The following is a 23,392-nucleotide window of genomic DNA, read 5'->3' as shown; positions in this document are numbered from 1 at the left end:
GCTAGAAAAGACCTCATCCTGGGCAAGCTTATCATTTCCTATGGTTCTTTGCTGGAGAATTCCATTTCTAAGACAAGAATTCAGGAATCAAGGTGACAACAGTCTTTGCTTGATAGAATGTTTATATGTTGTATAGTCTCTTTTTTCATATGGCTTTGTACTTCAGAAATTTTTAAGAAAGGTTTAGTTTTAATAAGGCCTTATTATTGCTCTTAGCAAATTGTTCTCCTGACGTAATAGGTTACAGTGAAACATGATTAATATTTAATAATTAAAAATTGATATTTAATTGATCAGAACATGGTACTGATAACTAACAGTAATTGAGGCTAAGGACATACTTTGGCTTTATTTTCTTTTTAACCAGGAATTCTGTTTCCTGTCTTTACCTTAGTAGGTATAAATATAAATATATAATAGTGATGAATTTACTAAAGATTGGTCCATGATTGTTCTTAGTTAACATTTCTGTAGAAATAAAATTCTGGTAGAAATTTTGCATCACATATTGTACTCTTATTATCTGTTACCCTATAATACATGTTATTTTTTTATATGTATGTCCTATCTCCTAAATTAGATAGTAATTTCTTGAACATAAAAGTCCCCACTACCCCAAACAATGTCTGCTCAGTATTAGGCACCATGCTGCATGTTTGCAGCCTGTGACCACTCAAAGATTGTCATCATAACCATTGATATGTATGCTCGTCCTATGCCCCTCCCCTTGTTATCATTCATTTATTGTCTTATCAGCTAAACAGTGCTAGGTGCAAGGCACATTACTCATCTCTACCCTCATGGGACTTACATCCTAGAGGAAGGCATAGACATTGTATAACTAGTAACACTGGGGGAAAAAAGTCCATTTACCATTTTGATAGATAGAAAAAAGAAATGCAGTCTCTGTTGCAGGTGCACATGAACAGGGAACCCAGCCTAATCTGGAAAGGTTAGAGAAGGGCTTAGGAACCTTAAAAAGGCACACTCTGGTGTGCCAAGTGCTTGACCTTATTGCATCCTTTCCTACCACAACCGTGGAGCACAGTTGTTACTATCTCCATTTCACAGAATATGAAGTAGAGATTCGTGGACGGTTTAATTGTTTAGCCAGGGTCATACTAGGATTTAGAAGTCAGAACCAAATACCTTGATTCCAAATCTCTTGCATTTTTTGCCAAGAGAGAAACCATTTACTTAAGGAAAGTTTGAACCTATAAGATTTTTTTTCCATCTTTTATTGACATCTGATTGTTTTGAAAATTAACTTTTACTCTGAATTTTTTGTATTCTTTTTAGTGCCAGTAGTTCTGAATGTAGGATAAAGTCTATCTTGGCATTTTCCTTGGCATTTGTTTTTAGCAAGTAGCTTATGTTTTGCTTTCCCTTTCATAGTCACCCTTACTCTAACCCCAGTCCGAGGAGCAGGAGATGGAATGGAAACTGAGGAGCCGCCTAAATCTGTTGAAGTTACCTCTGGAGTCCAACCCATAAAGCATCACATCCTTCAGAATCCACGGAAGAAAGCAGTTCCAGGGGAGAGCCCAGGAGTCCTTCAGCTTGGGAAGATTCTCACTGAAAAAGCAGTGGAAGTTGAAGCCGTAAGAATATTAGTTCCCAAAGCTGCTATAACTCATGATGTCCCCAACAAGAATGCAAAGGTGAAGTCTCTGGGACATCATAGAGGAGAACTCCTTGGTCAGTCAGAGGGAATTGTAGAACCCAGAAAGGAACTATCAGAGGTAAAGAATATATTGGAAAAGCTCAAGAACTCTGAAAGGAGGTTACTACAGGACAAAGAAGGTCTTTCAAACCAGCTCAGAGTACAGACAGAGGTAAGAACAAATAGCTTTAATGAGCACTGCTCTTTACACCTGGACCATCTAAGCCTATGTGTTAGCAAACTGTATTTCCTCTTGGAATGTCATTTATTTCGGCTTGTCATTTCTCTAAAAAGATTCCTCTTAAATTTCTCTTTCTCTCTCAGCACCTCAAGTAGAACTAGTATATGTTGGGAACTTGTCCTCTAAAGTTGAAGATGGAAGTATGAGGTACTCTGGACAAGACCACCTATAGGTGTAAAAGAAGTCATAGTTATAAAATTCCAGATCAAAGACTGACCTATTAGACTTTGAAGTTACCTAGTTAACAATTCCTGTTTTAAGGATCTATAAGTTCCAAGTATTTTTGCTTATGCATACGTAATACTTGGGATAAAGGGAATGGTGGGATAAGCATTGGTATCTTCATTGTAAATGGAAAATGATCTATAGTGCTTGGCTGTGTTTCTTCCATCTTTACATGTTAGTAAACATTGCCTTACTCCTCACCCTTTGTTTCTCCGTTAGACCCTTCATCTTTTTGCTGGATGTTAGTCTTTATAAGTGACACTATAGTTAGTGGTTCTTATCCAAATATATCTTTAATATTTTTTAAATAACTAATTTCTAATTACAAAAAGAGTATTTGTAAATATTTTAAAAAATACAAAAATTGAAAATAGTACCAGCTATAATTATACCGTCTAGCTATAAATGCATAATTATACACATTGAGTTCATTTTTGCCTTTTTTAATATTTTCCTATGTCACAGAATATTCTATTACAATATCATTTTTAATACCAACAGTGTTCTTCTATTGCTACACCATATATCAATACCTATTATTGGACATTTATGTTTTAATTTTTCACTTTTTAGATAAAGCAAAGAACATGCTTATAGATATGCTAAATTGCTTCCTTTGCTTAAGTTCGTCTATGGCACAGGGGTATGTGGGTGGTTCAGTCAGTTAAGCCTGGGACTCTTGATTGACTCCTTCCAGCTCAGGGCCATGAGATCAAGCACCACGTCGGGCTCCACACTGGCAGTGGAACCCGCTTAAGATTCTCTCTTTCCTTCCTCCTCTACCCCTCCCTGTTCATACTGTCTTTTTCTCTCTCCCTCTAAAAAAAAAGAAAAAAGAAATCAAATCCTGTGGCACAAAGAAATTAATTTTTAAATACTGAAAAAGATCTAAAAAAATTAAAACATTGTCGGTCATATTTTTTGGCAAAATTTATTGGTTTGGTTTTCTAAGTTTTTGCCTTGAAGTATTGACTGGAAGCAGTTTGTAACTTTTGTAATAATGGTTGGTACTCTTACTAGAAGAGGCTCAGTTTATAATCACATGGACTATAGATATAAATATGTAGACATAGAGACAGATGGTTTATATAGATTATGAAACTTAAATATTTAATGTTGCTTTTTGATACACACTTTAAGTAATGGAGGTCCATATACATGAAGCACGGTTTCTCTCTTTTCATTTTGCTACATTAAAGCCACTGACATTACTTTAAGTTGGTTGTAATGGTCATATTTTCTTCTAGGTCAATCGAGAGTTAAAAAAGTTGCTAGTGGCTTCTGTTGGGGATGATCTTCAGTATCATTTTGAACGTCTAGCCCGTGAGAAAAATCAGCTTATTTTAGAAAATGAAGCCCTAGGTCAAAACACAGCTCAACTTTCTGAACAGCTAGAACGTATGTCTATACAGTGTGACGTATGGCGGAGCAAATTCCTCGCAAGCAGGTATTTTCTGTTTTAAATAATATTTCATTTCCTAGCTTTTTCACTATCAGATTTTTTACCATAACCCAAGGAAGTAAATGGTAGTGTGAGAATTTCTGACTCCGATTGTCAAAGTACTTCATAGATTTATAAGTATGTATGGATTGTCCTTCCTCTGGAGAGTCACACTGTCTCCCTAAATGGAAAAGTGGTATCATAGGATTCTCCCTCATTCCAGAATTCTAAGTTAATCCTCTATAATAGAAATCACTCCTACTACAATGTTTAGGAAACAAAATTAAACTCAGACCTCTTATAAATAAAGTAAATAAAATCACAAAAAAAAAAACCACTATTTTCCCCACTTTCTATCTGGAAAACTCAAATATTGTTTCTCTTCCGTGCTCTGTTCTCATAGCTCTTTTAACTGTATTAACTATATAAGAGAGCTTCCCAACCTTTTTCTGTCCATGCACAAACAGAAAATTATTTGTATGGCATACTGGATGAGGCTACTCTCCAACAGAGGTAAAACCCCCAGAGCCCTCACCTAGGCCCATGGGTACAGTGGTAGTTGGGAAACTCTGCTCTATATTGTGATTTGGGGTCTTTTTATCCCCCTCCTTCCAGCTCTGACTGGAGAACAGGGTCTGGGTGTTCCATTTTTGTATTTCCAGTGCTTAGCCACATGCTTCACACATAGCTTAGTAACTGTTGATTTAAATTTAGTGATCTAGAGATTTGTTACATAGCACCAGGCATTTCCAGGCTGTACTTTAAGAATCACTGATTGTGATGAATAAATTTGTAGGAAAGTATTTCTTCATGTCTTGTTGTCTGTGATACTTCCCAGTAATTGATTACTTTCTTAAAGTCCTTAATTGTTTTCTAGTTGTGCTTTTATAGGATGGATGTGGAGAAATGAATGTACTGTTTATTGACTTAGAATGAAAGTTCATGCTCACTGAACACATTAAGAGGCAAATCATGCAAGTGTCATACAGATTATTGCAATATGTAACTTTCTTAACATCCTTAGCAATACTGATAGTAAGAGTCTAAGGGCAATAAAATTTAAACTCAACTTTAAAGATATTTTAACTGATTTAATCTTTGGTCAGTAATCATTACGGTCCAATACTTTAATTTTAGTTTTAAGAGTTTTAAGCTGAATAAGAATACTTTAAAACTTTTCTTCAATTCTGTTCATAGAGAACAGGTTAAATAAATTTTGGAATATCCAAACAGAAGAAAACATGAAGCTGTTGTTATTTAAAAGGAGAAATAGCTCTATATGTGCTAATGTAAAAAAAAAAAAAACAACAAAAACACCAAGATTATTAGTTGAAAAAAACGAGGCATAGAAAATTTTGTATTAAATAATCCCTTTCTTGTAAATAAAATGGATATGTTTATTTTTAACATGTACTTTTATGTTGACATATCCATAAATGTTTTTTTTGTAGAGAAATATATAAGAAACTTGATTGGTTATTTTATTGGTTTATACAGGAAGGATGGGGATGCTGGACAGGAGGAAAGACTTAGTTTCCCTTTTATATAAGCCTTTCTGTATTATTTAATATTTTTCAAAGGACAAGAAGGTAACTGAGTGATAAGAAAGCAACTCTTTTTTGTTTTCCTCTAAAATTTCCTGTATTTAAAAACATTTAATTAGAAGACCTTCCAGGACCGGCAGAAACTGAAAGAATATGTGACCGCTAAGCCAGCCCTGTAAGAAATATTAAGGGGGGGTCTATAAAAGGAGAAAGACCCCTAGAATGGTACAGAACAAAAATTTACAGAGACAATCTATAGAAACAGGGGCTTCATAGGTAACATGATGACAATAAATACATATCTTTCAGTAATCACTCTCAACGTGAACAGCCTAAATGCTCCCATAAAACGGCACAGGGTTGCAGATTGGATAAAAAGACAGGACCCATTCATATGCTGTTTACAAGACACTCATTTTGAACCTAAAGATATATCCAGACTGAAAGTGAAGGGATGGAGATCCATCTTCCATGCCAACAGACCTCAAAAGAAAGCTGGGGTAGCAATTCTTATATCAGAAAAATTAGATTTTAAGCTAAAGACTGTAGTTAGAGACACAGAAGGACACTATATCATTCTTAAAGGGTCTATCCAACAAGAAGATCTAACAATTGTAAATATCTATGCCTCCAACATCGGAGCAGCCAACTACATAAGCCAACTGTTAACCAAAATAGTCATATTGATAATAATACATTAATTGTAGGAGACCTCAATACTCCACAACAGCAATAGACAGATCATCTAAGCAGAAAATCAACAAAGAAACAAGAGCTTTGAATGACACACTGGACCAGATGGACCTCATAGATACATATGGAACATTCCACCCTAAAACAACAGAATACTCATTTTTCTTGAGCGCACCTGGAACTTTCTTTAGAATAGACCACATATTGGTTCACAAATCAGGTCTCAACCGATACCAAAAGATTGAGATTATTCCATGCATATTCTCAGACCATAATGCTTTAAAACTGGAACTCAAACACAAGAAAATTTTGGAAGAAATTCAAACACTTGGAAGCTAAAGACCACTCTGCTCAAGAATGTTTGGGTCAAACAGGAAATCAAAGAAGAACTTAAACAATTCATGGAAACCAATGAGAACAAAAACCTATGGGATACTGCAAAGGCGGTCCTAAGGGGGAAATATGTAGTCATCCAACCCTCACTCAAAAAATTAGAAAAATCCCGAACTCACCAACTAACTTTACACCTTAAAGAACTGGAGAAAAAGCAACAAATGCCTAAGCCATGCGCTAGAAGAGAAATAATTAAGATTAGAATAGAGATCAATGAATTAGAAACCAGAAATACAGTAGAGCAGATAAATGAAACTAGAAGCTGGTTCTTTGAAAGAATTAATAAGATCAGTAAACCACTGGCCAGACTTACCCAAAAGAAAAGTGAAAAGACCCAAATTAATAAAATTATGAATGAAAGGAGAGAGATCACAACTAACACCAAGGGAATAGAAACAATTATTAGAAATTATTATCAACAACTATATGCCAGTAAATTAAGCAACCTAGAAGAAATGGATGCCTTCCTGGAAACCTATAAACTCCCAAGACTGAAATAGGAAGAAATAGACAACCTGAAAAGACCAATAACCAGTAACGAGATTGAAGCCGTGATCAAAAACCTCCCAAAAAACAAGAGTCCAGGGCCTGATGGATGCCCTGGGGAATTCTACCAAACATTCAAAGAAGAAATAATACCTATTCTCCTGAAGCTGTTTCAAAAAAAAATAGAAACAGAAGGAAAGCTTCCAGACTCATTCTATGAGGCCAGCATTACCTTGATCCCCTAACCAGGCAAAGACCCCATCAAAAAAGGAGAATTTCAGACCGATATCCCCGATGAATATGGATTCCAAATCCTCAATAACATACTAGCTGATAGGATCCAACAATACATTAAAAGGATCATCCACCACGACCAAATGGGATTTATCCCCAGGATGCAAGGGTGGTTCAACATTCGCAAATCAGTCAATGTGATAGAACACATTAATAAGAGGAGAGAGGAACCATATGGTCCTCTCAATTGATGCATAAAAAGCATCTGACAAAATGCAGCATCCTTTCCTCATTAAAACTCTTCAGAGTATAGGGATAGACAAAACATTCCCCAAGTTCTTAAAATCCATCTATGAAAAACCCACAGCGAATATCATTCTCAATGGGGAATAGCTGAGAGCCTTTCTCTTAAGATCAGGAACACGTCAAGGATTCCCACTCTCGCCATTATTGTTCAGTATAGTACTAGAAGTCCTAGCAACAGCAATCAGACAATAAAAGGAAATAAAACGTATTCAAATTGACAAAGAAGAAGTCAAACTCTCTTCACAGATGACATGATACTTTATGTGGAAAACCCAAAAGACTCCACCCCCAAATTACTAGAACTCATACAGCAGTTCAGTAATGTGGCAGGATACAAAATCAATGCACAGAAATCAGTTGCTTTCTTATACACTAATGCAACTGTAGAAGGAGAAATTAGAGAGACGATTTCATTTACAATAGCACCAAAAGCCATAAGATACCTCGGAATAAAGCTAACCAAAGAGGTAAAGGATCTATACTCTAGGAACTACTGAACACTCATGAAAGAAATTGAAGAAGACACAAAAAGATGGAAAAACATCCCATGCTCATGGATCGGAAGAATAAACATTGTTAAAATGTCAATGCTGCCCAGAGCAATCTATACCTTCAATGCCATCCCGATCAAAATACCAATGGCATTTTCCAAAGTGTTGGAAAAAACAATCCTAAAATTTGTATGGAATCAGAAAAGATCCTGAATTGCCAAGGAAATGTTGAAACAGAAAAACAAAGCTGGGGGCATCACGTTGCCTGATTTCAAGTTATATTACAAAGCTGTGATCACCAAGACAGCATGGTACTGGCACAAAAACAGACACATGGATCAATGGAACAGAATAGAGAGCCCAGATATTGACCCTCAACTCAGTGGTCAAATAATCTTTGACAAAGCAGGAAAGAATATGCAATGGAAAAAAGACTGTCTCTTCAATAAGTGGTGCTGGGAAAATTGGACAGCTATATACAGAAGAATGAAACTCAACCATTCTCTTACACCATACATAAAGATAAACTCAAAATGGATGAAAGACCTCAATATGAGACAGAAATCCATCCAAATCCTGGAGGAGAACATAGACAGTAACCTCTTCGACATCGGCCACAGCAACTTCTTTCAAGACACGTCCCCAAAGGCAAGGGAAACAAAAGCAAAAATGAACTTTTGGGACTTCATCAAGATAAAAAGCTTCTGCACAGCAAAGGAAACAGTCAACAAAACAAAGAGGCAGCTCACGGAATGGGAGAAGATTTTTGCAAATGACACTACAGACAAAGCGCTGATATCCAAGATCTATAAAGAACTTCTCAAATTCAACACCCAAAAAACAAAGTCAAGTCAAAAAATGGGCAGAAGACATGAACAGACACTTCTTCAAAGAAAACATACAAATGGCTAACAGACACATGAAAAAATGTTCATCATCATTAGCCATCAGGGAAATTAAAATCAAAACCACATTGAAATACCACCTTACACCAGTTAGAATGGCAAAAATTGACAAGGCAAGAAACAACAAATGTTGGAGAGGTTGTGGAGAAAGGGCAGCCCTCTTACACCGTTGGTGGGAGTGCAAGTTGGTACAGCCACTTTGGAAAACAGTGTGGAGGTGCCTCAAAAAATTAACAATAGAGCTACCCTATGACCCAGCAATTGCACTACTTGGAATTTACCCCAAAGATACAGATGTAGTGAAAAGAGGGCCATAAGCACCCCAGTGTTCATAGCAGAAGTGTCCACAATAGCCAAACTGGAAAGAGCTGAGATGCCCTTCAACAGACAAATGGATAAAGAAGATGTGGTCCATACATACAATGGAATATTACTCAGCCATCAGAAAGGATGAACACCCAACTTTTACATCAACATGGGTGGGACTGGAGATTATGCTAAGTGAAATAAGTCAAGCAGAGAATGTCAATTATCATGTGGTTTCACTTACTTGTGGACCATAAGGAATAGCATGGAGGACATTAGGAGAAGGAAGGGGAAAATGAAAGGGGGGGACTCAGAGTGGGAGACGAACCATGAGAGACTATGGACTCTGAGAAACAAACTGGGGGTTCTCGAGGGGAGGGGGGTGGAGGGATGGGTTAGCCTGGTGATGGGTATTAAGGAGGGCACGTATTGAATGGAGCACTGGGTGTTATATGCAGACAATGAATCATGGAACACTACATCAAAAACTAATGATGTACTACTGTATGGTGACTAACAATAAATTTTTTAAAAAATTAAAAATTAAAAAATAAAAACATTTAATCGATGTTAATTTTTTCAAAATTTGGTCAACCTAGAGTAAGATTGAGGTACATTCCAAAAGTCACTGTATAGGAAAGTTAAATAACTTTTTCTTTGTCATTTTCTAAACAAATATTTTTTAAATCCCCTCAACGAGTTCTAAGATCATAAACATTTTAAGTGCTTTTTAGTGAAGATTTAAAAATGGAGAAGTAACTTGACTGTTCAGTCTTCTTCGTAAGCTTTTGAAAATGAAAATAAAGTATACTAACTTCTTTACAGTATGTTATTGTCAGAGAATGTATATGTGATTTTTTCATCTTTTCCAGGGTGATGGCAGATGAGTTAACCAGTTCCAGAGCAGGATTGCAGCGTCAAAACCGCGATGCACAGAGTGCTATTCAAGATCTCCTGTGTGAACGGGAACAGTTTCGTCAGGAAATGATAGCTACCCAGAAGTATGGCATTTGTTTACATTCTGACCCCTTCTTTCTTTTGCAGTTTTTGTTACTGTGATAGTTCTTTAGTGTTTCTACATTTAATAACTTTTATTGAGCATATTCTTCAAGTAGCATTTTAAAAATAGATTCCCAGAGAGGGAAGAAGACTAAAAAAATAAGACTACATGCTTCTTACATTCTTAATTGAGAGAGAAATAATTATAGCTATAATAGAAGAAATCTCTGGGTTTAAAAGCAGTTTTTGGTTATAGTTATAGCAGTTTTGTATAATTTTTGGTAAAAGCCAAAAAGTATACCTATCTTTCCTTTGGAAGGAGATCTTTAAGGACCATTCTACAGTATTAGAGTTTACTTTCATGTGCTCCAGAACTTCTCTTAAGGGAGAACATCAATTTGTACTTCTATACACAGATCTTCCTTGACTTATAATGGGGTGGCATCCCAATAAACTCATTGCAAGTTGAAAATATCATAAGTCAAAAATTAATTCAATATACCTAACCTACTGAACATCATGGCTTAGACTAGCCTACCTTAAATATGCTCCTTACATTAGCCTGTACTTGGGCAAAATCATCTCATACAAAGCCTATTCTATCATAGAGTGTTGAATATCTCAGTAATTGAACACTGCACTGGAAGTGAAAAACAGAATGGTTGTAAAGGTACAAAACTGTTGTATCGGTTGTTTACCCTCATGATCAGGTAGCTTGCTAGGAGCTGTGGCTCTCTCCCACTGCCCAGCAACATGAGAAATATGGTACTGCATATTGCTAGACCAGAAATAGATAAAAATTCAAAATTCAAAGTACAGTTTTTATTCAATGTTAATCACTTTCACACCATCATTAGTCAAGAAGTCATTCATCAAGCCATCATAAGTCAAGGCCTATAATTGATTTATTACAAATCAAATCAGTAAGAGTTGAAGAAATCACGGGAAATTATAAGAATAAAAACATATTACAGATGACCCTTGACCAACACAGGGGCTGGGGAGGCTGACCCTCCATGCAGTTGAAAATTCTTGTATAACTTCTGACTACCCCCAAAACACACCTACTTACAGCCTACTCTTGATCAGAAGTCTTACCAATAATATAAATAGTTAACACATGTTTTATATGTTCTACATATTATATAGTATGTTCTTACAATAAAGTAAGCTAGAGAAAAATTGTTACTAAAATCATAAGAGAAAAATAAACTAAAATCATAAGGAAGAGAAAATACATCTACAGCACTATTCTGTATTTATCGAAAAAAATCGGCCTTTAGGTGGACCCACATAGTTCAAACCCATGTTGTTCAAGGGTAAACTCTATATCAAAATATCAGATTTTGTGGGAGGCAACTAAAGCAGTGTTTAGAGGGAAATTTATAGCTTCTTTAAATGCTCATAGTAGAAAAGAAAGGTCTTGTCGGTAATGTAAGCTTCATCTTTAAGAAACACAAAGAGCAAATTAAGCAGACCAAAGAATGGGAGCAGAAATAAATGAACTAGAAAGCCAAATGCTGGTTCTTTGAAGAGATAAATTTAAGAAACCTTAGGCAGCATGATCAGGAAAAAAAAAAAAACAGCCCCACATTACCAGTATCAGGAATGAGGAAGGGGGTATTTCACCTAGACTCTATAGACATAAAAAGATGATAAGGGGATATTATGAACAACTCTGTGCCAGTAAATTCAACAACTTAAATGAAATGGGCAGAGTGCTTAAAAGACACTAAACTACCAAAGGGTACTCAAGACAAAGAGCCTAAATAGCCTGACCTATTAAAGCAATTGAATTTTTAGTTAAAAACTGTTCAACCCACAGAATGGGAGAAGATATTTGCAAATGACACTACAGACAAAGCGCTGATTTCCAAGATCTATAAAGAACTTCTCAAACTCAATGCCCAAAAAACAAATAATCAAGTCAAAAAATGGGCAGAAGACATGAACAGACACTTCTCCAAAGAAGACATACAAATGGCTAACAGACACATGAAAAAATGTTCATCAGTAGCCACCATGGAAATTGAAATCAAAACCACATTGAAATACCACCTTACATCAGTTAGAATGGCAAAAATTGACAAGGCAAGAAACAACAAATGTTGGAGAGGTTGTGGAGAAAGGGCAACCCTCTCACACTGTTGGTGGGAGTGCAAGTTGGTACAGCCATTTTGGAAAACAGTGTGGAGTTTCCTCAAAAAATTAAAAATAGAGCTACCCTATGACCCAGCAATTGCACTACTTGGAATTTACCCCAAAGACACAGATATAGTGAAAAGAAAGGCCATAAGCACCCCAGTGTTCAGAGCAGCAGTGTCCACAATAGCCAAACTGTGGAAAGAGCCGAGATGCCCTTCAGCAGATGAATGGATAAAGATGTGGTCCATATATACAATGGAATATGACTCAGCCATCAGAAGGGATGGATACCCAACTTTTACATCAACGTGGATGGGACTGGAGGAGATTATGTTAAGTGAAATAAGTCAAACAGAGAAAGTCAATTATCATATGGTTTCACTTATTTGTGGAACATAACGAATAACATGGAGGACATTAGGAGAAGGAACGGAAAAATGAAGGAGGGGAAATCGGAGGGAAAGACGAACCATGAGAGACTATGGACTCCGAGAAACAAACTGAGGGTTTTAGAAGGGAGATGGGTGGGGGGATGGGTTAGCCCGGTGATGGGTATTAAGGAGGGCACGTATTGCATGGAGCACTGGGTGTTAGATGCAAACAATCATGGAACACTACATCAAAAACTAATGATGTATTGTATGGTGACTAACATAACCTAATAAAATAAAATTTAGAAAAAAATAAAATCCTTTCAATAAAGAAAACTCCAGGCGTAAATGGATTTACTGAAGGATACTAGCAAACAACTAGGGAAGAAATAAAGCCAAATTTACAAAAACTCTTCTAGAAAACAGGAGAAGAAAATAATTTCCAACTGACTTTACGAGGCAGCATTATCTTGATACCAAAACCAGACAGAGATATTACAAGAAAGCTACAGACCGGTATTTCCAATGAACATAGATGCAAAAGTCCTAATCCAACAATATATAAAAAGATATATATATCCTTATACATCATGGCCATATACATTTTATCCTAGGATTTTAAGTTGGTTTATCATTCAAAAATCCATTAATAATAGATACACAAGTCAGATCAATAGTCCTATTACTACTAGATGAGTATATTAGTATATTTTACCTGTACTAAAATATGAGAACTGAAAATACTGTTTGGGGCACCTGGGTGGCTCAGTCGGAAGTACTGTTTGTTGAATGACTTCCAGATAATTACCTGATAAATATATAAATGCTTTCTATAGTCTTATTTTACCAGAATTCCCAATTTATTGAACTCTGAAAAAAAGATATAGGAGAAAGATACTATGTAGATCCTTTTGTAGTTCATAAGCATGAGGATTGGGTGTTCACGCCGTTGTGTCATGTACCTCCCTCAAACCTTGTTATGACCTCGGCACATTACCCGTCTGATGTGATAAAAAGAAAAAGATACTATGTGATTTGAGAGGAATTTCAGGTTTCTCATTTATTGAGTATTCTTGATTTTCATGTTTTATCCTCTTATTAATATTCAGTGTTCCTGTGTGTTCTGTGCAGATTATTGGAGGAGCTCCTAGTGTCCTTGCAGTGGGGAAGAGAGCAAACTTACTACCCTAGTACACAGCCTCACACCACAGCAGAACTAGCATTAACAAATCACAAGTTGGCAAAAGCTGTAAATGCTCATCTTCTGGGAAATGTTGCCACTAACGGTCAAAAAAAGATTCCATCAACGGTTGAATTCTACAGCACCCCAGCAGAAAAAATGGCTGAAACGGTAAAATATTTCTCTTTTGTGGATTGTGGAACTTCTAAGACTGTCCTCTTACTGAAAGGTGGTATGTTATAATGCTAAAGTGCTTGGCATTAGGAGTTAGGAATTACGGGATCTAAACCTGATTCTCATGCTAATGAGCTTGTGATCTTGGAGAAAATTGTTTCCTCCTCTGTGCTTTAATTCCTGAAACATTTTTTACTCTATCTTTAAGGAGCAAATTAGTTGTTTTGAAAGGGCCTGTCTTTTAGCTACTGAATCAGTGATAATCTTGTCCTTGAGTTCATTGTGATATGAAAATTAGTGTAGAATTTTTAATTCAACCTTCATGAGTAGATAATGGATTACTTCTGACATCAGAAATTATTTGTTAATACCCATATATAGATATGAATGTGCCAAATGCTGCAGAATCAAATAGCATACCCCCGGTACCTACAGTCCTGGGTGAATTCAGGGTTCATGCCGATGAGCTGTCAAATGCTGTGGTCTCCCAGTTCTGCCAGCACAGCCAAGGTCACCTCCATACATTTCAGTGTCTGACTCCTATCTCCCTATCTTAGGCTTTGTCATTAACCAGAACTGTTTCACTTTTAAAATCAACTCAACACCTCTCTCCATGATCTGTGCTCTCAACTTTTTTTCCAGCCCCGATTCTTTATTCTGATTACCCCTGTGATCACATAATTTTTATTTCCTTGATCCCTACATTTTTTTTTTTATCTGAGCAGCTCACTCTCCTGGCTTCTTTTCCTGCCATAGCTTGCCTAGATTTCATTCTTAGGTGTCTTTTTCCTGTATCATCCTTCTCTCAGGTACCCTGCACACTTCAGTCCTGTCAGTTCAGCTGCTTGCCTTCTTTGTTTCTGTACTTGTCAAACTGTGACCTCACATTCAGCAGATGACTTTCGTTCCTAGTTCACAGAAAAAGAAGGCAGGGGCAGAAAATTTCTTCGAAGTTCCACTTGATATCTAGAAGCCTGCCTGTGTGGCACCCAGTCTTATATACATTTCTCTCACTGGAAGATTGTCTGTCCTCTCCGAGGCTCCGCTCCCCTCCAGGCTCAGCAGGCCTCCCCAGAGCATCCCTTCTGTCTGTCAGCTCTTTCTTGTTTGGCTTATAACACGCCCAGGTGTCTTCCATCTAAAAAAGAAAAATCTTCCCTCTATCCTAAGTTCTCTGATAAGGCCTTATCACCTTTATAGGTGAGAACCTTGGACAGACAGTGCACACTTGTATGTACTCCCATACCATCCGTTCCTCAGGTCCTGCCGTCACTTACCCAGTGGCCTTCCAGCTCCACTGTTCTCAGAATGTATCAGCACTCCTTCCCTGATATCCCCTTGACTTCTATGACCTTACTCTTTCTTGGCCCTCTCCTACTCCCTCTCAGAACTTCTTCATCACCTTGTTTCCTCCTTTAAGTGTTCTTGTTCCATAGGAATCTGCTCCCCATGCTTTTCAGACTCCCTGAGTTCCTGCAACACTACATGGCCGGCTACTCACTGCTTCTCTGACCACTTTTTCAGAATTTGGCAGAGGGTGAGGCATCCTCCTCCCAGGCCCACTCTTGAGCCTTTCCTCTCGTAACAGACTTCCTCCATTCTCTAGGGACTACCCTAGTCCCATAGCTTTATGCTTGGGACTTCAACGGAGACATTTTTTTCTGGGTTCAAGAGACATATCCAGCGTGACATCTCCATATGCACATCTCAGACAGCTGAAAATAAAATAACCTCTCTTCTCCTTGCTTTTACATCTATATTTCCCCTCCCCTCAAAAAGAAGAAAGAAACCCACTTCTTCTCTTCTACTCCCTATCTTAGTGAACTATACCACTATATAGATGTTTTGAGAATTTCATAAAATTAATGCATATAAAGCTCATAGCAGATTCTAATATATAGTAATTTCTCAATAAATGGTAGATACCCTTTTTATTTTATTTTCTTCCACCCCATAATCCTGTTGGTTTTACAAATCCTGTAAAAAATAGGATTTTTACAAATCCTAGTAGGATTTGTAAAAGAGGGTAAATTTACCCTCTTCTAAGTTCACACACCTTACCCTCCAGCCTTAATTATTGCAGCAGTAGCCTCTTCACCAGTATTGACCCCTTGCTTTTTTTCTTTTTTTTAAAGATTTTATTTATTCATGAAAGACAGAGGGAGAGAGAGAGAGAAGCAGAGGGAGAAGCAGGCTTCCTGCGGAGCAGGGAGCCCGATGCGGGGCTCGATCCCAGGAGCCTGGGATCACGACCTGAGGCAGATGCTTAACCATCTGAGCCACCCAGGCGTCCCTTGACCCCTTGCTTTTTACCTACCTCCAGACCATCCTCTGTTGCCAGACAGTTATTTTTAAAATGCCAGTCCAAAAAAAGAGGAAAAAGTCAATCCACCTGTGTTGGTACTCCTGTTCAGACAGATCCCAGTCTCCCTCATTATGGAATCTCAATTCTTTCATATTGAATAGAAAGCTTTAAAATCTTTATTCCATCTTCTCTTCCCAAGGTTATTAGCCAGGTGTCCCCACCCCCTGCTCTTCAAATCCCAGCAGCGCTAACCACTTTTCACTGCACAGACGTGCCACTGTATCTCCAGCCTCTGTTCATACTTACTTTTTTTTTTTTTAAAGATTTTATTTATTTATTTGACAGAGAGAGACACAGTGAGAGAAGGAACACAAGCAGGGGGAGTGGGAGAGGGAGAAGCAAGCTTCCCGTGGAGCAGGGAGCCCGATGCGGGGCTCGATCCGAGGACCCTGGGATCATGACCTGAGCCGAAGGCAGACGCTTAACGACTGAGCCACCCAGGCATCCCTGTTCATACTTACTTCTGCCCAGACTGCCCTCCCAGCACCTCTCTGCCTTTAAGAATCAACCCTCCCTGAATCTCACTGGCAAACTTAGACGGTCATTTCCCGAGGTTTCCATTGTGTTTTGTGCATTTATCTATTGTAGCTCTTTATCATGTTAAATTGCAGTTGTTTGATTCTCCCTCTCCCCTGCAAACTGTAAGCCCCTTAAGGGTGAGGACTGTATCTTATGTTTCCTCAAGGTCTGGCATAGTAATCCTTTACACATAGTGGGTGCTCAGCTATTTACATAATGAATCGGTACCCAAAACTAAGCTCCTTGTCTTTATCCTTTCTGTTCTCCTTGTTGGGAAACTGTCCTTGCCTCCTCAGTTGCTGCCAGTAGCATGTGGTGTAATTGACTGCCCCACCTTTCTTGAAACACTCCTTTCTCTTGGCTTCCATCACTGCACACCCTCCTGGCTTTTCTCTTTTTTCTGACCATTCTGTTTTACTGTGCAATATTGGGTATCCTCAGGGCTTGGTCTAGATCCCCTTTTCCTAATCCTTTATCCACCACATTCTCTTAGTGAACATAACTGACAGTCCTACTTTCTTAGGGTCTCTTGAGCCTTTCAGCCCCATTGCTTCAAGGTTTCATTTCTTAGCTAGATTACTGCAGTAAACTCCCTTTCTCTGTTCTTCCCTCGTCTACTTTTAATGCCTGCCTTTTCCCCTATCTTCCAAGTGTGTACAGCATGATTTCTCTGAAAGGTACCCTGCTTAAATCCTTCCCCATTACCTCCAGGCTAAAATCTAGAAACCTATCTGTACCGGTATCTCCGTCTCCTTCCACTGTACTCCTTCGGTATTTTGTTTCTCTCTCTACAGACATAGAATGTACTAGCATATAGAGAGTATTTCCATACCCTCGAGCACCCAACCGAATTTTATAAAAAATAGATCTCAAAAATTCAATGGAAAAAACCACAATATATTTGCAAAACAGAAGTCCTAAAATAGAATGCTGGCTCTTAAATAGTGCTAGGATGTTCTTAAATTAGCTATAACTCTTTGGGTATGGTAGTAACTTAGAAGGAAAAAACACTGCTGGACAACATGAGAGTGAGAGAAACAGGCATATCCAACCATATCTGAAAGCTCCTTACGTAAGACATAGGCTTACATAAAAAAAAAAAGAAAGTTCTTTCCCCCACTGCTTTTCACAGTTCCTTTCCAACCGTAGTGCCTACCTCATTTGCACCATAACCCGCCCTCATCATGGGATGATCCTTGAGAGAATATAAACATAAGAAACAGAGCTTTGAACAAGCATGTTATCTTTGCCCTTAATTGGAGCATTTTATTCAACCCAACAGTTCCTCCTGTTGTGGGTCTCAGTCAGGGGAACAGCAGAACAAGTCAGAGCAGAAGAATTTTACAATCAATTAAAAACTTTGAAATAGGATTTTATTAAAAGAATGCAGGATCCTGATTCCAGGCAGTTGAATGAAAGATCCACAGAGGGGAGGTGGTAGGTGCTTTTTGGTTAAGGATAAAAATTGACATCACTTAAGGTAGAACTGATATAACCATATTTTTTTCTGTGTTTTCATGCTTTTTCACCAATATCCATGAAAGAACATTAATTTCATCATTTTTGAAAAGTAGGTAACCTAGGTAACATAATAACTAGTCATTGTTAAATTTAGAGCTTTTTGGAAAAGGGATAAGTTCTCTAACCAATCAAATTCATGAGATGTTATTTTTTATGGTAGTTATATATTAATGAAATGGGGCTTTATAGGTAGTTTTACATCAATAAAACCAAGGGCTTTTAGAGTCCCTAAGGCATACATCTGACATTACTTCTTATTTTCCTTAGGTTCTACGCATTTTGGATCCAGTTACCTGTACAGAAAGCTCACCTGGTAATCCATTTTCTGAGTCTTCACCAGCTGCCTTACTTGCTACAAAGAAAAATATTGGACGATTTCATCCTTATACTAGATATGAAAATATAACTTTCAATTGCTGCAATCACTGCCAGGGAGAACTTATTGTCCTTTAACATTTAGTATGTTGGCGGCATGCTACAGGCCCTTGCTTCTTACCCAAGAGTCATTATTTTTTGGGAGCTGGAGTTCTTACGATGGTAGAATGTCACTTTCTATTTAAGTGATATATATCCCCAGCAATGTTTCATGTACTGGACCACAGATTACCCTTTCTTAATAAATACCTCAGGGTAAGAAAAGAATGAAACCATGTAGATATGTTTAAAGTAGATGATACTTTCCAGGCATACATGATGCTTTTCCTAAAGGACTCTGAAAGAAAAAGATCCTACCTTTATTTTAGGCCCTAAGTTATACCTTGCTGTGTGTTTAGCGTGAGCAGATTTAATTGGGATACTCTAACGCAGGGTGGGTCATATGCAGCTACAGCCGTTCATTTACTGTTGTCTATGGTTGTTGGGTTTGGGTTTGGCCCTACAGCAGAACTGAATATAGCTGCAACTGGGCTTGTATGGCCCGCAAAACTTAAAATATCCTATCTGGCCCTTTACAGGAAAATTTTTCTGGCCCCCACTCTAAAGGAATAATAGCTGGCAGGGCGATGGGTGGAGGGAGTGTCCATTCCGTTTTTGGTGATTTATTTTGGACTACAAAGGCGGTTTATGGAAATACTATGGGTGAAGGGACTAATATTTTAAAACTAAATGCTCTATGTTAGGAAAATTAAAAATATTTTATAGCCACATTATCAAGTGTTTCAGCAAAACATATTCTCATGTTGGTTTTGTGTGGGGAATTCCATAGTTCGAATGGATGCAACTTGACATATATAAAAGAAACAGATTTTACTGAGCTCATTTTGACAAATGCAACACAATAGGAATATCCAATTTGATATAAAATGGAGGAAGGATCCTTGTAGAACATTGTACAAACTCAAAATGCAATCCATTATTAATTTATATTAATATATATTATTGTTTATTTATGATGGACCATCATAAAACACCCTTTTATAAGCCTTTTAAAATATCCACAATATATTTATACCAAATTACACTATATTAGGTGCAGAATTGCCTATTAAAAAAGAAATCTAAAGACAAATCTGGTGAAAAAACATATTTTAATGTCAAGCTAATGAATTACTTGTCTGATTCATCTGAGTTAAACTTTGAAATGGCAATAAATTTCTCTACATTCTTGGAGTATTGATTTAATGTGCTTTTCAAGTCTTCATCTAACTTATACTATTTATAATTGATTCTTCAGCCTTTCCTTTGGGTTTACTTAGTATAAAACTTAGAAGAAAACATAGGGGAAAAGCTTCATGACATTGGATTTGGAAATGATTTCTTGGATATGGCACCAGAAGCACAGACAACAAAAGAAAAAACAGATAAAATGAACTTCATCCAAATTAAAAACATTTGTGAATCAAAGGACACTATCCACAGAATGAAAAGGCAACCTATAGAATGGAGAAAATATTTGCAAATTATATGGTTTATAAGGATCTGGTGTCTAGAATAAAGGATCTACAACTCAGCAACCAAAAATCAAACAACCTTATTAAAAAATGGGAAAAGAACATGAGAAATTTCTCTTAAAAAAGATATACACAATAGCCAATAAGTGTATCAAAAGATTCTCCACAGCACTAATCATTAAGAAAGTGTAAACTGATATCACTTCATGCCCATTATAATGGCTGTTACCAAGGAAGGAAAATAATGAGTGTCAATAAGGATGTAGAATTGGAACCCTTGCGCATAGCTGGTGGGAATGTAAAATGGTGCAACCACTGTTGGAGACAGTATGGTAGTTCCTCAAAAAATTAGACATATGATTACCGTATGATCCAGCAATTCCACTTCTAGGTAGATACCCAAAAGAATTGAAAGCAAGGACCCAAAGAGATATTTTTATACCAGTGTTCACAGCAACATTATTCACAATTGCCAAAAGGTGGGAGTAATACAGGTGTCCTTTGATGGGTGAATGCATAAACAAAATGTGTACACATGCAATAGAATATTATCCTTAAAAAGGAATGAAAATCTGATAATATGCTACAGCATAAATGAACCTTTAATACATTACACTAAATGAAATAAGTTGGAAACGAAAGGACAAATAGTGTAGGTACGGGAAACAAATTCATAGTGACAGAAAGTAGAATAGTGGTTATGGGGGTCAAGGAAAGGACGAATGGAGAGTTTTTATTTTTTATTTTTATTTTTTTTAAAGATTTTATCTATTTGTCAGAGAGCACAAGCAGGGGGTAGCAGCAGGCAGAGGGAGAAGTAGGCTCTCCGCTGAGCAAGGAGCCTGATGTGGGACGTGATCCCAGGACACTAGGATCATGACCTGAGCTGAAGGCAAATGCTTAACCAACTGAGCCACTCAGGCATCCCCAGAATGGAGAATTTTTAATAGATATAGACTTTCCATTGGGGTGATGAAAAATTCTGGAGATGGAAAGTGGTGATGGTTGTACAGTATGAATATACTTAATGCCACTTTATACACTTAAAAAATGGACAAAATGGTAAGTTTTATATATATATATATTGTATCACACACAAATTGTGCATACACTCATAACCACAAACTAATGGCACACTTCTGCAATGGTTGGTTTAAGAGTGTCAGTAATAGTAATAATAAATAGTTACTAAATTAAAAAAATAAAAAGATCTCAAATCAACAATCTAACATTATACCATAAGGAACTAGGAAAAAAAGAGCAAACTAAGCCCAAAGCTATCAGAAGGAAGGAAGTCAAAATTAGAGGAGAGTTAAAAATAGAGAACAGAAAAACAGTATCAAGGAAATCAAAAGTTGGTTCTTTGGAAAGATCCACAAAATTGACAAACCTACAGCCAGATTGACTTAAGAAAAAAAGAAGATGCAAATAACAAAAATCAGAAATGAAAGTGGGGAAATTATTACCAACCTCAAGTTAAAAGAAAAAGAAAGGAATAATTGTACTTAATAATTGTAACAAACTAGATGAAATGGACAAATCCCTAGAAATACACAAATTAGCAAAACTGACTCAAGAAAAAACAAAATGTGAATAGGCTTATAACAAAGAGATTAAATCAGTAATAAAAAAAACTTTCCAATACCATATATTTGTATGAATATAGATGAAAAAAATCCTAAAAAATTACTAGCAAACTGCAATAGCATAGAAAAGGGATTATATACCATGACCAAGTGGTATTTATCTCAGGAATGCAAGGATAGTTCAACATAAAATCAATGTAATATACACACACACACATACGTAATAGAACAAAAGAGGAAAACCATGTGATCATTTCACTTGATACAGAGAACATTTGATAAAATCCAGCACCCTTTTATGGTAAAAACACTCAGAAAAATATGGGATCAAAGAACAGGAATAAGAATAGAGGAGTAAGAATAGAACTTCCTCAACTTCATGAAGGGCATTAATGGAAAACCCCACAGCTAACATCATACTCAATAGTGAAAAACTATAAGCTTTCCTCCTAAGATCAAGACAAGAATGCCCACTTTCACCACTACTATTCTACATTATACTGGAAATCTTAGCCAAAGTAATCAGTCAAGAAAGAAAGAAAAGGAATCCAATTTGTTAAGGAAGAAGTAAAACTATCTCAATTTGCAGGTGATATCCTATATATAGAAAATTCCAAGGGATTTACAAAAAAAAAAACTGATGCTGATAAATACAGTAAGTTACACAGTATCAATGCACAAAATTCATTTGTGTTTGATTTTGAATATACAACCTAAAAGCAAATTAAGAAGATAATTCCATTGGCAGTAGAATCAAAAAGAAGAAAATATCTGTGAATGAATTTAACCAAGGAGGTGAAAGACCTATACAGTGAAACTGCAAAATTTTCTTGCACTAAATGAAAAGAAATCCTGTGTTATGGATTGGAAGACAATTTTATTAAAATGGCAGTACTACCCAAAACAATCTATAGATTCACTGTATCTCTATTAAAATTCCAACAGCCTTTTTTGTAAAAATGTGGAATATTTAAATGTCAAATTGGTTCTCATTATTAAAGATAACTTTAAACAACACAAGACTAGTTATAATGAAACATTAAATTGTCTGGTGTATGCTAAAAGTGCTATAAGAAGTTGAGACAGGATTGAATAATTCTGTTTTCTCATTTAGGGTCAAGTGATTAAGGTACAAATACCCAGTTGATAAGAACCTTGTCTTCTGAGGCTTTAACAGAACTCTTACAGTGATTCTCCAGTCTCCATCACACTTGTAATGTTTACCTTTGTTTTCCACTCTTTCAATGCCTTTACACATATCAAGGATACCGTTCCTCCACACACCAGATTCCTGTATAGTCTTAAATATTTCACAATATCTACCAAGGTTTGTAAATTTTATAATATGCTTAAAAGAAAGAATTTTGCAATTATACAGATCAGAGTCTGCGAGCAAACTGCTCCTTCTATACTTTAGTTTCTTCATCTGCAAAACAAGACCAATAGGGTTGTTACAAGGATTGTATCAAATTATGTAAAGCACTTAATACCATGCACATTATGAACTCTCAATAAGAGCTAGTTAATTTTGTAATATAGCAAAATTGGATGCATAATTGTTACTATCTTCTTTTTTTAAAGAACACAGAAAAGTAAGCCTACCCTATTTCTTAGCTTGCCACAGCTATTCAAATTCAAAGTTGTCATAGATGGGATTTTGTATAAGGCCTTGAACAAGGCTTGTTTAAGAGGTCACACCTTCAGCTCCATGAAAT

General features: G+C 36.7%; 1 protein-coding gene and 1 non-coding gene across 2 annotated transcripts in view; both read left to right on the top strand.

Moving 5' to 3' along the window:
* The window catches only part of BLZF1 (basic leucine zipper nuclear factor 1), a 28,121-nt gene extending 8,311 nt beyond the window's left edge, over positions 1-19,810 (top strand). Inside the window, exons 3-7 of the mRNA XM_028123064.2 lie at positions 1,396-1,835; positions 3,377-3,576; positions 9,801-9,929; positions 13,575-13,794; positions 18,470-19,810. Coding sequence (XP_027978865.1) covers positions 1,396-1,835; positions 3,377-3,576; positions 9,801-9,929; positions 13,575-13,794; positions 18,470-18,655 — 1,175 coding nt within the window. The 3' untranslated portion in view covers positions 18,656-19,810. The remainder of the gene's footprint in view (positions 1-1,395; positions 1,836-3,376; positions 3,577-9,800; positions 9,930-13,574; positions 13,795-18,469) is intronic.
* On the top strand, positions 13,349-13,450 carry LOC114224037 (small nucleolar RNA U13). The gene has a single exon (XR_003612297.1). It is a non-coding gene; the product is annotated as a small nucleolar RNA U13 (small nucleolar RNA).
* Positions 19,811-23,392: the final 3,582 nt, after the last annotated feature.

The sequence above is a fragment of the Eumetopias jubatus genome, unplaced genomic scaffold (assembly GCF_037043125.1).
Source record: "Eumetopias jubatus isolate StellerSeaLion01/CBP00866 unplaced genomic scaffold, mEumJub1_p1.0 scaffold_12, whole genome shotgun sequence".
Classification (NCBI taxonomy): Eukaryota; Metazoa; Chordata; class Mammalia; order Carnivora; family Otariidae; genus Eumetopias; species Eumetopias jubatus.
This window is presented reverse-complemented; position numbering and strand designations above follow the sequence as displayed.